Here is a 16,304-nt window from a genome sequence, read left to right on the forward strand (position 1 = left end):
AACAGCTGCTAATTGATATATACATTGAAAACACACTGTTAGACATGCACCTGTTATTGCCGTGTACGTGATATTGTTTGTGTTTGCGTGCTGTCACTTTTAGTGAAACTGCGAGCACAATGGCAAACAAGATAAGAACAGCGCAGCCAATCACAGCTTCAACGATTACTAAAGTCGAGTCACCTAAAATGACAAAATCAACGCAACCACGCCGAACAGCGACACAAAATAGAACGCAACAGAAAAATTCTACTTTTAGAAATGGAAGCAGATTGTGGTGACGGCAAGTAGACCGACGTCGACGGTGAGGAAACTGAATCGACGTTGAGTAGACGGACGTTGAGGAGGCCGACGGTGGGTAGACCGACAGTGAGCAGACCGATGGTAAGGAGACTGACGGCGAGGAGACCTACGGTAAGTAGATCGATGGTGAGTTTGGCGATGACTTAATTAACTAAAATGATTCTAGCTTTAGACCTGGAAGCAGGTTGTGGTGACGGTAAGTAGACCGCGACGTTGGGTTGCGTAGACCGACGGTGAGTAGACTAACGGCAAGTCCGTCGACGAAAAAAGAGAACTGAACTATAAACAGTGGCTGTAAATGATAGAGATAGCTGTCCGTGGTCACGGACTACAGTTGTGATCGTGTATCGGCTGGAACCGTTCTCGTTTAGCGATCTGGCCAACTGAACTTTGTCCATCATGTTGATGGAAAACATTCCATCGTCATTTCCAGACTCGATACCGTAGGAAATATGGCCATTCAAGCCTATACTCCAGCATAAACTGTTAATTCATTAAGTACAATTGAAAGTTAGGTGGCAAACCCTCTAGACATTCGTCTCGTGCAAGTGCCTCCACGTCATTGGACTCGGAATAAGCCAAGTCAACCAATCTATAGCTATCTCATGAGCAAACGCTTCAATCTGTTCCTCACCTTCTGTCCATTTACGCTGTCTTAATTTTCTCATCGCTTGTATTCGGTCGGCTCCTCCGGACATGAACTCTCGTTCTAGCGAAGCTTCAATTGTTGCGTAGTTTGTCCTCTCTTCGATAGTTTTTAAACGTGGTCCTTCAAGTCTCGAGGCACGATGCAACGCTTTTTCTTTCCTTCATATCCTTTCAAAGATGTCCACACGGAAACACGGTCAAGAAATGAAAGCAATTTACCCGAACCAGCAAACGCTTGCGGAGAGTCTCTAGACATAACACAACTTTTACTCCTGTCACCAAATGTAAGGTGGCGCGTGTAGCAACACGACAGTCGAGTGAGCGTAACACAAGAGTATTGTGTGTGTCTATCCTTCTAGACCCTACAGAACTCAATGAATAGCGTGCTTTATAATTATCTAGCTAATGTGCACTACGCAATACAATAGTTTGTTTGTTTGTTTGTTTGTTTGTTTGTTTCTGTTTTTTGCACCATTAGTTTTAATGAGTGCGACGTCAGGTTATAATAATAATAACAAAGTATCGGTACACTACAGCGCCAACAGCAAGCGCATGCGTACTAACCAGGTCTGGATTTCGAGATATGTGGCTCAATTAATTAGAGTGCAAGTGGTTGTCGAATCCTTAGGTGTATAGCAACCTCAGTTTTGCATCAGTTGTTCGTCTAGCCAAGTTCTATCATCTAGTTCACGCGGGAAAGAGGTTAGGATGTCGTACAAATATACTTTTCTTTTCTTGTGTAAGCGGCAGCCCAGTAAGTTCTTACCGTCTTTCTAACTCTTAGCCCTAATTCGAATTTGTACTAACACGAAGATAGTCACGTGCTCTAGTCTAGTCACGTGCTGTAGTCTAGTCACGTGACAGCTTCTTGGCCATGGCATCTCTCGCTGACGAGTCCTTGGATTTTTTCAGCATAGAGGAAGACAAAGATGGTAAGAGAAAATCTTCTCGCGAGAGTTCAGCACGCCACCGCTTCCTCAAATCGAGCAGCAGTAGCGCGACAGAAGATTACGGCAGCCCCAACCCCATTACGTCGAGCAGCGAAGGAGGATCTCTCAACAACGAAAGCCGCAGCCTCATCAAAAGCCCAACCAAATCAAAAGCTCATTATCCTCTCACAATATTTCTATGTCTCGTTGGCCTACACAATCCACACCGATTTGGGCGTTCCCTGTGGTCAGGATTGTTGATTTGCCTCTTCTCTCTTGCTCTTCTACTGCAACTTGTCATTAACTTTGCGTGCCTGGTGATAGACTCGAAGCATTGCAGAAAGGCACGTGACCGGAATGGCTTTAATATAAGTGGCTTTAATAGCAGTGACACTAACAGTAGTGACCTCTCCTCGTATTTGAAATCTATTCTCTTTGTGGGGAGTACATGGCAGTATTTGAGTCAACTGATTACGTACTGTGTTGCACTCTGGTGTTTGTACAAAGTCTTGCGAGTGCCTGATGCTTTGCATCCTTCGCTGGCACGATTTTTGGCTCCAAACAAATATTGGAGTTTACTCAACAGACAGATGGTTTTCTTTCTGCTCTTGGATGTTCTGTGGTTGGTCCTTACGGCTTACATGATGTATGATGTGATACATGAGCAGCCTAATACAACGCTGGATTATGTATTAGTCATTGTTCTCAGTTACATGACAATTATGATGATGGTCGGTTTGTTAGCAAATCATGCTATCTTACTTATGTTTGAAAGCCTCGTCTTTGCAGTAAGTGGATGCATTGATCAGATGAAGCAACAGATTTTGGATTTGCAGCAACAAAAGCTTGAGAAATCAATAACTGCTGTGAAAGATTTGTCAAAAATAGTTAGAGCAACTTCAGGTGTGTTTGGTCGCTGGTTTCTTGTTCAGTGGATTTCGTATGCCATGGTCATTGTATGGAACAGTCCTCTCATTCAAGCGAACATTTCACTGCCACTGTATCCCATCTGGACGAAGACTAGTTTGGTCGTATTATCGATTATTAATCACACTCTGTTCATCTTTCCGGCAATTGTAGCTGCTATGCTTGATGCCAGATGCAAAGAGATGATCAGAAACCTGAATGATTTGGCAGCAGTGGACTGGCCTGATGGACATGCATTAAAGGAGAGAAGCCAACTAGAATTATTCCTTTCCTTTGCTGATCGAGCTGATATTGCATTTAGAGCTGGACCAATGCCGATACGATTGTCGCATGCTTTGGCATCTGTGGCATTTTCATATGTACTAGTAGCTGTTAATATTGCTCTTCAAAACTTGTCACACTAAAGTAAGGAGAATGTTATTAATGGAGTTTGTTGACTTGACTGTGTGTAGATTGATTATCACTTATACCCCTATATTTGCTATTCAACGATGTGAAGTTCAGTTATGAGAATTGCAATTACAATGGTTTGTATGATCTGTTGATATCAGAATACAATTATTAGCAAGTGCATGTAATGTTGATGTACTAAGAGCTATCTAAATAGTATAGGATATTGAAAGACCTATTATTGACACTCAAGATGCTAAGTGGGTGCAAGTGGGTGCAATAGCATCAAGTACCATTATCACTCTCTAAATATTATGCAACACATAGACGCAGAATATTTAGAGAGCAATTAATTGAAGATGCCTTATACACCTACAAAGTTAGCTGAAGTCGTTTGTTTGGTTTTCAAATGTTTTATCACGATGTCAGTCCTCTAGCCAGAATTTTATGGCTATTTGCCATTTCAACAATTGCTAATTGACGTCTTTACAGAGTGTGATGCCATTGCAACCTGACAATTTCTGTTAATGACGATTACACCAATTTGGTTGATAAAATGTACAGCAATCTTGTGTTTGAAAAAATTGAGCTTTATTACTGCCATAGATTGAAAATATTGTCCACTTGTGGTATACATACATACTTACATAATACATACATACACACATACAACATGCAATAACAAACTATTCTAAGCCCTGGTGGCAAGTCAGTGAGCCAACAATTAAGAAATAGTTATTGACTGCTAAGATCAAAATCAGTTCTGTATGTGTGTGTCAATAAGATCTGCAATTGCTCTTTGGTCTTCCACTTGCCTTAGAACTGCACAAAATTGCGTAAAGGCATCTCTCCCTTTCTTTGGCAAAATTTCCAGTAAAATTTTTCCAGCCTTTTCCTTTTCTGATAGTTGCTTGTTGCTTAGTTCTATATACTCATCACGATCTAGTAATCTCTTTGTGTAAAGCTTGTCTATAAGCTTTCTAGGAGACATCAACTCCATGACTTCATCAAAATGAGGCCGCAGGTTCTTTTCCCACAGTGACTTGGTCTGGTCTAGAACAGAATTTCGAAGACTGGGTGGTTGTTCTACCTTTGTTTCTTGTAGACAGTGCAGAGTATCTTGCATTGTCTTTAATTGATCTCTCATTGATTCAAATAACTGCCTTTCACTTTCTCTAGATGCTGCCAGTTCACCATTCTGTTGTTTTACTAAAGTTAGTTCCTCACTCTGTCTTGCCATCTGATTTGATAGAGTACTTATTTCCTGCTTTGCCTCTTCTAGTTCACTTTCCTCTCTTCTCAGTTTGCTTTCCAAAAGCACCATTTGGTGATCTTGCTGTAGAATAAGTCTCTGGTCTTTTTCTAGCTTATCCATCAGCCCTCTCACTGCAGATTGTGCTAGATGCAACTTCTCATTAGCAATTTTCTTCAAATGGTGGTTTTCCCTTAGTAACATGATATTCCTTTTTTCCAACTTCTGGGATCTTGACTGCATCTTCTCCAATTTCTCTTGTACGCCTCTGAAAGAGTCAGCAAGATAGGAATTCTGTATCTGAAGATCACCTAGTCTCAAGGTTTGATGTTGAGTTGGACGACGTTGATATTGATCTGACCTACTTTGGAACATCAACAGACTTTCTTGGTCAGTCATTGTTGTTTCAACATCTAGTGACGCGACATGACTATCCTCTGAACATTGTTGACTGAGACGCCAAGCTCCGGCTTTCTGACTTTCGGTTGCTTGAGCCTGCAGGTGAGATGACACAAATGTCGCTTCCCCTTCCTCCAAGGGCAGTGTAGAGAGAGAAACGCCTATACCAGGACCAGTGTCCATTTCGATCAGCACCCTCTCCACAAATAATGCAAAACCATGCACTGCAAGACAAGCAAGCTTAAGAAAACAAACATGGCGTCGCAGTGTCTAGACTAGGAACTCCTATTTTAGAGTAAGACGTGCTGCTTGCTCTACCACGTGCTACTGGACGCGCTACTTAGAGCTACATCAAAGTCATATTGCACCTGTAGCTAGTTCAGCTTGTGGGCCACTTTAGAAAGAGTTGTGGAAATACAGAAGCCAGCCACACGACGCTGTGGCAACACAACCAGTCAGCAACCCTACGCCTGGTAAAACAAAAGAAGGTAGATCGATCACCAGCGTGTGTCTCTGATCACCATATTCTCACTGCTTATAAAAATCAACACAGGGTTGCTCAGGGTACAGTAGCTCAGGGAAAGTCCAGCCTGTCCGGGGTTGCGGCTCAGCAGGAAACAGTTACATGCATGCCTTCCTTTGTTTAATTATACGTAGTCTATTAATTAATATTATTATTCATAAACTTCTGCAGCCAATCGTCATTTTATACAGATTGGCGTTCTATCTGTGTACACTACTCTACGAGACAAAACATAATTTGAATCAAATGCTGCAACACTCAGAGCATCTCTAGTTAATTAATTGCCTCTAAATTACTAGTAATTAATTAAACAAAATTTTTCTTATTCATATAAACATTGATTTACTCACATAATTTTCATATTACAACTTCTATAGTACAAGAACGTTTGCAGAGTCACGTTTACATTGATTTGGGAAGTAGCTTGAAACATCCGGGATGTTTTGCTATCATGTCTCTTACGCGGCGCGGAGTTCATTACCTTACTAGAGCGTTATCGTCTCCAGTTCGCGTCAATTGCTTGAAAACCATCTATCGTGCAAAGTCAATTCATTTGCCTGCTACAAGATGTTACTCACTTAGACTTGGAGACAGGAAACTGTCTGATGCAACACATTTGTCTCTGAGAGTTCGATGCATGTGTTCTGCTGCTGGTGATGGTGGTGATGGCGACGGTGGTGGTGGCGGTGGTGAGGAGGGCAGCGAAAGGGAAGCTGCCGAAGAGAAGGAGTCTGAAGAAACGCCTGCTGGAGAGCCAGGATTTGCTCTGTCTACTGTAGATGTGCCAGAGATGTTCCCGAATGTGCCAGTTATCGCAATAAATAGACATCCAGTGTTTCCACGTTTCATGAAAATGATTGAGGTTTAGTTTATTGTCTGCTTGCAATGCCTGTGACAGTGACTTAATTCCTCTTTCCTTGCTGCTTTGTATTGCCTTTAATTTGCGTATATAGTGGTACTGTAGCTGTGTAGTGTTTGGTTGCTTTAGTGGGTTTGCGTCATAGAATTTTTCTGTGTTGGTAAAAGACTACAGTTATCTGTATATTGGATGAATGACGCATTCTGTTTGTGTCTGTCTGTCTTTCGTCCATTGTTGTCTTTGTGTGTCTGTTTGTCTGTCTGTTTGTCTCTCTGTTTGTCTGTCTGTTTGTTTGTCTGTCTGTTTGTTTGTGTGTCTGTTTGTCTGTCTGTCTGGTTGTCTGTCTGTTTGTCTGTCTGTTTTGTTTGCTTGTGTGTCTGTTTGTCTGTCTGTTTGTCTGACTGTTTGTCTGTCTGTCTGTTTGTTTGACACTGGAAGATAAACAGAGAGGAAAGACGGAAACGATCTGATCTGTGGAAACTTGACGTGGTAGATATGTAGACAAATGTGAAGGAGAGAGACACCACACCGCGAAGAGAACAATAGTTGATAGTAAAGATATATAATGAGCAATGTTTCAGTAAAAACCTTCTTTTGGCTCAACGTATGGCTAAGATGTTTAAAAATTTCAAACAATAGGTGTTAATATTGATATCGATGATGTTGATATCAAAACCAGCTATTTACTAAAGTATGTCTGATTTTATATTATATTTATATTATATTATTATTATTTTATTTATATTATTTTATATTATATAATATTATTTTATATTTTTATTTTTCGACCCATATGGATTAAATATAAAATCAGACATACTTTAGTAAATAGCTGGTTTTGATATCAACATCATCGATATCAATATTAATACCTATTGTTTGAAATTTTTAAACATCTTAGACATACGTTGAGCCAGAAGAAGGTTTTTCTGAAACGTTGCTCATTATATATCCTTACCATCAACTATTGTTCTCTTCGCGGTGTGGTGTCTCTCTCCTTCACATTTGTCTGTTTGTTTGTCTGTCTGTTTGTCTGTCTGTTTTGTTTGTCTGTTTGTCTGTCTGTTTTGTTTGTCTGTTTGTCTCTGTTTTGTTTGTTTGTGTGTCTGTTTGTCTGTCTGTTTGTCTGTCTGTTTGTTTGTCTGTCTGTCTGTCTGTCTGTTTGTTTGTCTGTCTGTCTGTCTATCTGTCTGTTTATCTGTCTGTCTGTTTGTCTGTCTGTTTGTCTATTTGTTTGTCTGTCTGTTTGTATGTCTGTTTGTCTGTCTGTTTGTCTGTTTGTTACTCTCTTGTGTGTATAGATAACTGATGTGAACTTGATGGAGCTGATAAAGAGGAAGGCCAAACTTGGTCAACCTTGGGTTGGAGTATTCCTGAAGAACGATGACAGGTAAGTAACTCTACATATTACACATGTATATTAACTTAATGCTTGTGGCTTATTAACGTGTCTATTTATTTACCTATTTGTTTGTTTCTGTTTTTCATTGTTGGTTTGTTTGTCAATCTGAAGGTATTTGCTAGTAACTGCTACTTTAGCTAACTGATGAAATGTGTAACTGCTACATTAATGAATTACACGACAATTAAAAGTACATGTTCGTTGGATGTCCAACTGATAGCAAGCTTGTTCTCATTTAGTCACGAGAGTGATGTTGTCAGTGACATCTCAGACATTCATCCAGTTGGGATATTTGCTCATATGTCAGAAATGCATGACATGAATGATAGAATGAGGCTACTACTCATGGGACACAGAAGGTACGAACACATGCTCATCACAATGGAAGTATCTTCCAGCATATTATCACTACATATTGCCGACGTTGATCGACTCGTGTTACTTTCTATTATAGAATAAGAATTACCTCTAGATATGAAGTGGATGAAGAGGTTTCAGAGAGTCACGAGAGTCAAACTGTAGAGTGGGCATCAAAAGAGTCGCATCCTTTACCCGAAGATAAAGCTCCTCGACCTCTTCTTATGGTCACCACAGAAAATGTAACCGTCAAATCATTTGAGAGAACAGAAGAAATTAAGGTGCAGACACAAACTCATTATATCACATTGTTAAGTTGTGTTGACACTATGCTCACTAAATTGTGTCCCGGGCTTGACCTTGGTCTGCATTCTCGGGCTAGGCCCTGTTTTTTGTTCACACGTCCATAGCCACCATTGGCATCTCAGCTACATGCACATGCAAGGTCTGAAGTGCGAGTCTGAGTTGCATGGTCTGCAGAAGCGTACTATATATGGACTGACAAAGAGGTGACATCACTCATGATGAGAGCGTGCAAAGCCAGCTTGATGGCATGACTAAAATTACTTGAAAAGCACTTCACGATCTTTTGCCATGATTAATTAACTGCATGTGTGTGCTAGTCAATGATGGGCAGAGCTATACCATGACCGGAGCCTGACCCAGTATTCTAAAGTGAGCCGTGTCCGTGAGCCCAAATATTTGTCGCCTAAACACACGGTCTTGGGTTCCCATAACGTCTTGTAACAGGGGTTTAGTTGGCAAGACAGGTCGTGAGTTGTTTGTTGTTTATCCAATGATAGATTTTTTGGAATTTGGCAACTTCACTAATTATTTATATTTCCTTAATAGCGTTTTAAAATATCTGCATTTGAGACATTGCAGCAATGTTTACAGACGACGCAATTGTGGTATTATTCTGCACACAAGTTTGTGCTTCAAGTTCAAGTATAGATAGACTTGATTTCATTGCAGTGCATTGCGATTACAACCTGACAAACAGATGTTTATAAATGGTGCATCGTGGTGATGGTATGTTTTCTACAGGCATTGTCAGCAGAAATTATTAAGACAATTCGGGACATCGTTGCTCTGAACCCCCTTTTTAGGTACACACAGTTTCATGTGGCTTTATTTGTTACTTGTTAATATGTTGAGAAAACTCTTATTTAGAGAGGCTTTGTCAAATCTTATGGAGTCGGGTAGAAAAGTAGTGGACCATCCGGCTCATCTTGCAGATTTCGGTACAGTTTGATTATTGTTTTTTAGCTGTTTGCATATTAGTTTATGTTTGTTGTTCTTGTTGTTCTTGTTGCATCTAAGGTGCGGCTTTGACAAGCGCGGAATCATTACAGCTACAAGAAGTGTTGGAAGAAGTTGATGTAAGTGTTACGTTGTGGCTTGTAAATGGTCTGTTGATTTCTTCTTGTTGTATGCTGTAAATTTTGGCTTAGTTAGTACCCAGAATGGGCTTGAACACACTCTTCTAGTATTCTTGATGTATGCTAGCTAGCTTGACAACATAAATTTGCTCTAATTTTGTGGTTGAACAATGTTACTACATGATTATTATATATTAGCTCACCACTCATGTTAATAGCAGCATTCATACATTGGGATTGCAACAAGTGTCGATACAAGTCTGTACTGGTCTGAATTTCAACACTATTATGGTTGTTGTTTGATGATCTGGGTGAAAAACAGTATTCTGTTGCAGATAAGCTGTGGAATGTTGGCAATAAGTTGTTTAGTTTTGTATGACTTCCAATACTATTGGCTAGTGAAAGCATAAGTGGTTTGATTGCTCTTTATGTACACGTAATTTGAATCTTGAGTATTGTGTAGATGTGGTATACTATTGAGTAAGTACCATTTGTGATAGCACAGATGCCTTTTTGTATGATAGAGCTTTATTAATTAGGTTTGTGCTGTTATTTATTGTTTGTTTGTTTGTGCCTTCTGTTTTTCTGTTTGTCTCCCTTTGTCTCTCTTTTGTGTATGTGTCTTTGTATGTTTTTGTCTGTTTACCAACTAGATATTTTTGTTTGTTTATTACTTTGTGTTTGACGTGGTGTTTGTCTTTTAGGTTTCCAAGCGACTGCTATTGACTTTAGAGTTACTAAAGAAAGAGTTAGCCATAGTGACACTTCAGCAGCAACTAGGGAAAGAAGTGGAAGAGAAAGTGAACAAGATGCAGAGGAAATATCTCTTACAAGAGCAGTTGAAAATAATCAAGAGAGAACTTGGTCTGGAGGTTGGCTTTCTTGAACAACATTACCATAGGAAATGCAGTTAGCACTTTAAACATCTAGAACAGAAGAAACTTGATTGGGTTAGAGAGAGACAGCAGACAGACAGATAGACATATGATGGGAAGACAGGCAGAAAGACTGCAAACATTTTGATGGGTATGCCAACTTGCAGTTGGTCAGACATGCACACAGGCTATCAGACCTACTGTACTTGCTTGATTAATTAAAACAACTATAATATGGAACTATCATCAACTCTTTTGTTGACAGAAAGATGACAAAGATGCAGTTGCAGAAAAGTTTCGGGAGAGAATCAAGGTACATAGCATGCATGAAGTCTATCGGTTTATCACATTTTATAATTGATGTCATTGACAGAGTTACTCATGATGTATGTGTATATAGGATCGTGTCATACCCGAGGCTGTGGAAACTGTAATAGAAGAAGAGCTTAGCAAGTTGTCATACCTAGACAATCATTCTTCTGAATTCAGGTAACAATAAAATACAGTTTTGTGAGAATTGCATTCCAGAAGTAGGAATTTTGCAGTCAAGTTGTAGCCTCGTTCACAATATTGACACTGACATCAATGTCAGCGCCAACAATAATGATGAATCTTATTCCAGCGTCAGTGTCAGTGTCAACATCAAAGGATACCCCCTCTGTCAAGGCGGTGTCTTTGAAGTTTGACGCTCAGCTGAGCATCAGCGTTATATTATGCACCAGGCTTTACTGTTGAGCTGCAGCACTAGATTTGTCAGTACAGTCTAGATACTTTCTTTACATGAACTAGAGCACACACTACAGCCATAAGGGAATTAAGTTAAACTATTACTTCATTTGTGAAAGCTCTCTCATGCACACACATGCATGTGCACGCATGCATGCACACACACACACACACAACACACACACAACACACACACACACACACACACACACACACACACACACACACACACAACACACACACACACACACACACACACACACACACACACACACACACACACACACACACACACACACACACACACACACACAAACGTAAGAGACAAGTACTGAGAGAGTATGTGCTCTACATAGAATGATTCTTATATTCAGTGTATCTTGGGTTCAACCATTGTCTTAAGAATTTTGTTGTAATTCGTTGTCCTACTACTTGAATCCTGGCAATAATCATTGTGATCACTTATGTGGCAAGTGGTTGTTAAATTGAAGGTTTATATTGTATAGTGTGACAAGGAACTATCTTGACTGGCTAACCAGCATTCCTTGGGGCATTCACAGCGAAGAGAATGACGAGATACAGAGAGCAAGAGAAATATTGGACGAGGATCATTATGGATTACAGGATATAAAAGAGAGAATATTAGTGAGTTATCACTGTTTGTCTGTATTTGTGTGTGGATATACTTGATGTTGATTTTGGTAGGAATTTATTGCTGTTAGTCAATTGAATAAATCTGTTCAAGGGAAGATTCTGTGTTTTGTAGGGCCACCAGGTAAGTATGATGAAATATTTAGAGATTACAAAAGTCACTTGAGATGTGGATTTTTGGTTAGGTGTAGGAAAAACAAGTATTGCTCGTTCTATTGCTCGAGCACTGAACAGAGAGGTGAGTGAGTAGTGTGTGTGTGTGTGTGTGTGTGTGTGTGTGTGTGTGTGTGTGTGTGTGTGCACGTGTGTGTGTGTGCACGTGCATGTGTGTGCACGTGTGTTGCAAACACGTGCAGTCAGTGTATGCATCAGTGCATGCACCATTTCTTGTCACTGCGTTGACCATTTATGCTTTCATGGCTTATTTTGAGTTTGTTTCAGTACTTTCGGTTTAGTGTTGGAGGGATGACTGACGTTGCCGAAATCAAGGGCCACAGGAGAACATACATTGGTGCTATGCCTGGAAAAGCAATCCAGTGCTTGAAGAAAACTCAGACATCAAACCCTCTCGTTGTTATTGATGAGGTGACAACTACAAAACAATTTAACAAATATTAAGCTACGAGTGAGGCAGCACATGGAAATGACGCAAAGGAGGCGATAAGACATAACTGGTAGAACTTATTATAATTACAATGTTTGAAAGTCTTGCCAATTGTAGTATAAATGGAGGAATTTGGGGATGGTTGATTGGTAGAATTTTATGTGGTAGTGAAAAAGTTGGTGACTATTTATGACTGCAGGTTGATAAAATTGGTCGTGGATACCAAGGGGATCCTTCGTCAGCATTGCTGGAACTCTTAGATCCTGAACAGAATTCAGGATTTCTTGATCATTATCTTGATGTGCCTGTCGACCTCTCAAAGGTGCGTTATCATGCAATGACAAGAAATAGTACATTGCTGGAGGTCTATGTTAGGTCTTGTTTATCTGTACGGGCAATGTAACGGATACTATTCCTGTACCACTTCAAGATCGAATGGAAATTATTCAAGTGTCTGGTTATGTGGAGGATGAAAAGAAGGCTATTGCAGAGGTACTTTAACCTTGTTGTGTGTAAGCCTATACAATAACTACAGTATGGGTATGCTTGCTTGCTGTCAGTCTAACTGTAGTTGTCTAAGTTTATTGTTCGACTATTGAGTTTGCTTTTCAATTAGCAATACCTTATTCCAGTTGCTCGTACAGCATCAGGAGTTAAAGAGAGTGACATTGGTATTAGTGATGAAGCACTTGGGTTATTGATCAAACAATATTGTCGAGAGAGTGGAGTAAGAAATCTTCAAAAACACGTAGAAAAGGTAGAAAGCATTGTGACATTTCTGTGAGACTTATGTTGTTGAGAGATGGAGATTAACTTGTCGTTGTTTGTTAGATTTTTCGCAAAGCTGCACTGCAAATTGTAGAGAAAACGAACGAGACGATTGCTGTCGGTTCGGACAACCTTCACAACTATGTTGGCAATCCTGTCTTTCTTAGTGACAGAATGTATGACACTACACCACCCGGAGTGGTGATGGGACTCGCATGGACGGCAATGGGTAATCAATGTCTAATAAAAACAATACATTCAATGAAGAATTAATTTTTCCTTTGCTTTTTCAACTTTTAGTATGAAAGTAATGAGTTTATTTCAGTTTGAATTTAAAGTCGGATGCTTGATCTGAATGATGTCAAGGGATAGTAAGATAGTCTCATGCAGCCAAATCCCTCCTTTTTTATACCTACTGGTGGGAAGATTTGGCTATTTGAGACTAATAGTAAGAGTAAGACTCACTCTAGCCAACACATTCTACTCGTAAATTGCAATACATAGAAATATTGCTGGAGTGAAGGGTGTGTACAGTGAGAGCACTTTTGTCTCTACACATTGCATATCACTCAGTATAGAATTTCTTATGAATACAAACGGCACAGCCAGTAGTTGCTTGATCTCACACAAGTATACACTTGCTGCATATATTGGTAACATCCTTTTTCGATAACGCAAATTCTCTTTATTGTATTGTGAACAGAGGGTGAGTGCACAGGTTCCACTGAAATTAAATACATTAATTAATTATTGGATTTGTTTTTCTGATTGGCTTTTTGAGGCTCCATTTTAGAGAAAGGAAGTTTGTTGCTATGTTTTTTATAATGGATGGATATTGTTGTCAGGTGGCTCTACATTGTACATCGAAACGGCTTTGAGACGTCCAATTGAAGTTGAAAAGTCTGAGCCGTCGGTAGAAACAACTGGACAGCTGGGTGCAGTAATGCAAGAAAGTGCTAGGATTGCTTACACATTTGCCAAGGTAAGAAGGTTGCAGTTAGACACATTATTGGCTGTTTTTTCTGACTACTGCTAATTTGTCAGTTTTAGTCTTTGTGTGTAATTAATTGCAGGTAGCTTGCACTACAGACTACATTGGAAACTTATGGTGTGCATGTGTGCAGTACTTGTGTCTAATGTAGTTGATGCGATGTTAGAGTTTTCTTGCCAAACGTGAACCTGACAACAAGTTTTTCGACAAGGCAGCAGTCCATATTCATGTTCCAGCGGTAAGTCGTATATTATATTTAAATGACATCGAACTGTTGACCTAGCTTTCCGTTAAATCAATCAAATTGCTTGTGTTGGATTTTATATGTATTTACTAAGTAATTGCTTGTGTGTGTGTGTGTGTGTGTGTGTGTGTGTGTGTGTGTGTGTGTGTGTGTGTGTGTGTGTGTGTGGTGTGTGTCTGTGTCTGTGTCTGTCTGTCTGTCTGTCAATATCTATATTTTCAAACATCAAACTGTTTGTCTGTTTGTCTGTCCGACCGTCTATCTGTCTGTCTGTCTGTCTGTCTGTCAGTAATGTATTTTCAAACATGAAACTGTCTGTCTGTCTGTCTGTCTGTCTGTCTGTCTATCTGTCTGTCTGTTAATATGTATATTTTCAAACATCAAACTGTCTGTCTGTCTGTCTGTCTGTTTGTGATATCATATGTTTAATTAAAATATTTTAGCAAGCTATCTTTCTGCAGTGAGAGTGAAGGGTCGTTATTATCGCTAATAGAAAGTGCTCTTAGATATTGAACCACTCCTTATATAACGACAGGCATCTATTAACTTATTGCTACTTCCCACTTACTTGGACATACAACAATCATTGATTAATCATATCAATTGATCACGATCATGGCATTGTCAAGTGAAACAAATAAATGTACTGGTTGGTGATGGTACCGCTAGTCAGTGTAACTTATTGTTTTCTTCTCTCGAAGCCATACCACTAGACTCGAGGCATCTGTCTGTAGTAGTCGAGATAGACTGGGTTGCCTTGGCAGCTGGTCTTCCACCTGCCATCTGTTTAATAATGGGACTGTGCCAGTTTTGGTCTATGAAGTTAGCCTTTCACCAACTGGTACACAGACTTGTGATTCCTTAGTGTTGCCATGACGGAAACGAGAAAGGCTTCTAGTCTGGTCTGTTGTTGACTTTACTACTCATGACTATTGTCTGTCGATTGGCTAGGGTGCTACGCCCAAAGATGGACCTTCAGCTGGCTGCACAATCGTCTCAGCTCTTCTATCTCTAGCCACGAACAAGCCAGCGAGACAGAACGTTGCCATGACGGGGGAACTCTCTCTAACAGGGAAAGTGAGTATGACAAAGCAATTCTAGATCACGTCTCATGTACTTCTCGAACAGGTGTTGCCTGTTGGAGGAATCAAAGAGAAGACTATCGCAGTAAGACGTTTATTTACTACTTCAGCAAGTCTCCTAATTTCGTTTCACGTTACCAGGCCAAGAGAGACGGCGTTCGTTGCGTGGTGCTACCGGAAGGAAACCGGAGAGATTACGAAGACCTACCGGAATTTATCCGAGAAGGTGTAGAGGTCCATTTTGCGGAAAATTACGAGGATTTGTACGCCATAGTATTTCCAAAACAATGAAGATTTAAATATTATGCGACCTACAGCACGACCATTAAAATTAATAAATTAACTCAAAATTTCAAAAATGTAAAATGGAGGTCTATTGAGGCGTATAGGAAATAGTTTGATGAAAATTTGTTGACGAGGTGTAGACTATCCACTTGCTTGGGTGCGATCGACGATGAAATCATCTGATCTCGGCGTTTTCGGTGTCTTGACTTGAACCTGACAGAGAGCGGTCGCCGAACTTGTCTGTACATATTGCACTATCACGTTGGAGGCGGATCTGCGCATAGCTTGATGGTGGGAGATAAGATGATCACGATAGTGCACCTGTCCCTTTGATCGCTTTGTTTAGCTTCGATGTCGGCTAGATTTCTGTTTGCTTAGACACATCATTTCGAGCTCACACTCCCTTCCTTCCTTCCTTCGCGGGAGGTGTGGTTTCAGTCGAGCACGTGACCGACCTCCAGGTGGAACACGCGTGTGTTGACGCAGTGCACTCTACGCCATACGCATCAAACAGCGTCTGTTATAACAAATGCACGAATTTCTTGTTTTTAACTCGAAGAGGCTGATATCTAAAAGGACAGATCTGCAGTCGACTACACACTTCAGAATGTGGGCGTGGCGACACAACCTCACGTGCAGAGTGTAGGCGTGTCGACGCAACCGCTGATATAAATATCACGTTATCCCCGGTCAGCGGTTGCCTTTGT

General features: G+C 40.2%; 2 protein-coding genes across 2 annotated transcripts; both read left to right on the top strand.

Annotated features, from left to right (window-relative positions):
• Window positions 1–1,817: 1,817 nt before the first annotated feature.
• LOC134192191 (uncharacterized) lies at window positions 1,818–3,370 on the top strand. The gene has a single exon (XM_062660892.1). The coding sequence runs from the start codon at window positions 1,826–1,828 to the stop codon at window positions 3,209–3,211; it is 1,386 nt and encodes a 461-aa protein (XP_062516876.1). The 5' UTR covers window positions 1,818–1,825; the 3' UTR covers window positions 3,212–3,370.
• Window positions 3,371–5,817: 2,447 nt separating this feature from the next.
• Window positions 5,818–15,706, top strand: LOC134191888 (lon protease homolog, mitochondrial-like). The gene is made up of 23 exons (XM_062660525.1): window positions 5,818–6,233; window positions 7,532–7,620; window positions 7,872–7,991; window positions 8,087–8,270; window positions 9,037–9,098; window positions 9,163–9,233; window positions 9,313–9,371; window positions 10,076–10,243; window positions 10,512–10,559; window positions 10,647–10,735; window positions 11,479–11,617; window positions 11,678–11,747; window positions 11,809–11,861; window positions 12,065–12,208; window positions 12,427–12,549; window positions 12,603–12,719; window positions 12,844–12,984; window positions 13,059–13,224; window positions 13,841–13,977; window positions 14,153–14,224; window positions 15,182–15,307; window positions 15,359–15,397; window positions 15,454–15,706. Exons 1-23 carry the CDS (start codon window positions 5,823–5,825, stop codon window positions 15,601–15,603), a joined length of 2,778 nt encoding a protein of 925 aa, XP_062516509.1. The 5' UTR covers window positions 5,818–5,822; the 3' UTR covers window positions 15,604–15,706.
• The last annotated feature ends 598 nt before the right edge of the window (window positions 15,707–16,304 follow it).

This window comes from Corticium candelabrum, chromosome 16, assembly GCF_963422355.1.
Source record: "Corticium candelabrum chromosome 16, ooCorCand1.1, whole genome shotgun sequence".
Lineage (NCBI taxonomy): Eukaryota > Metazoa > Porifera > Homoscleromorpha > Homosclerophorida > Plakinidae > Corticium > Corticium candelabrum.

Coding starts and splice junctions, on each gene's coding strand:
- LOC134192191 (XM_062660892.1), top strand. CDS start 1,826: ATGGCATCTCTCGCTGACGAGTCCTTGGATTTTTTCAGCATAGAGGAA.
- LOC134191888 (XM_062660525.1), top strand. CDS start 5,823: ATGTCTCTTACGCGGCGCGGAGTTCATTACCTTACTAGAGCGTTATCG. Junction 12,550..12,602: donor TGCCTGTCGACCTCTCAAAG/GTGCGTTATCAT, acceptor GGTCTATGTTAG/GTCTTGTTTATCTGTACGGG. Junction 12,985..13,058: donor TTCAAAAACACGTAGAAAAG/GTAGAAAGCATT, acceptor GTTGTTTGTTAG/ATTTTTCGCAAAGCTGCACT.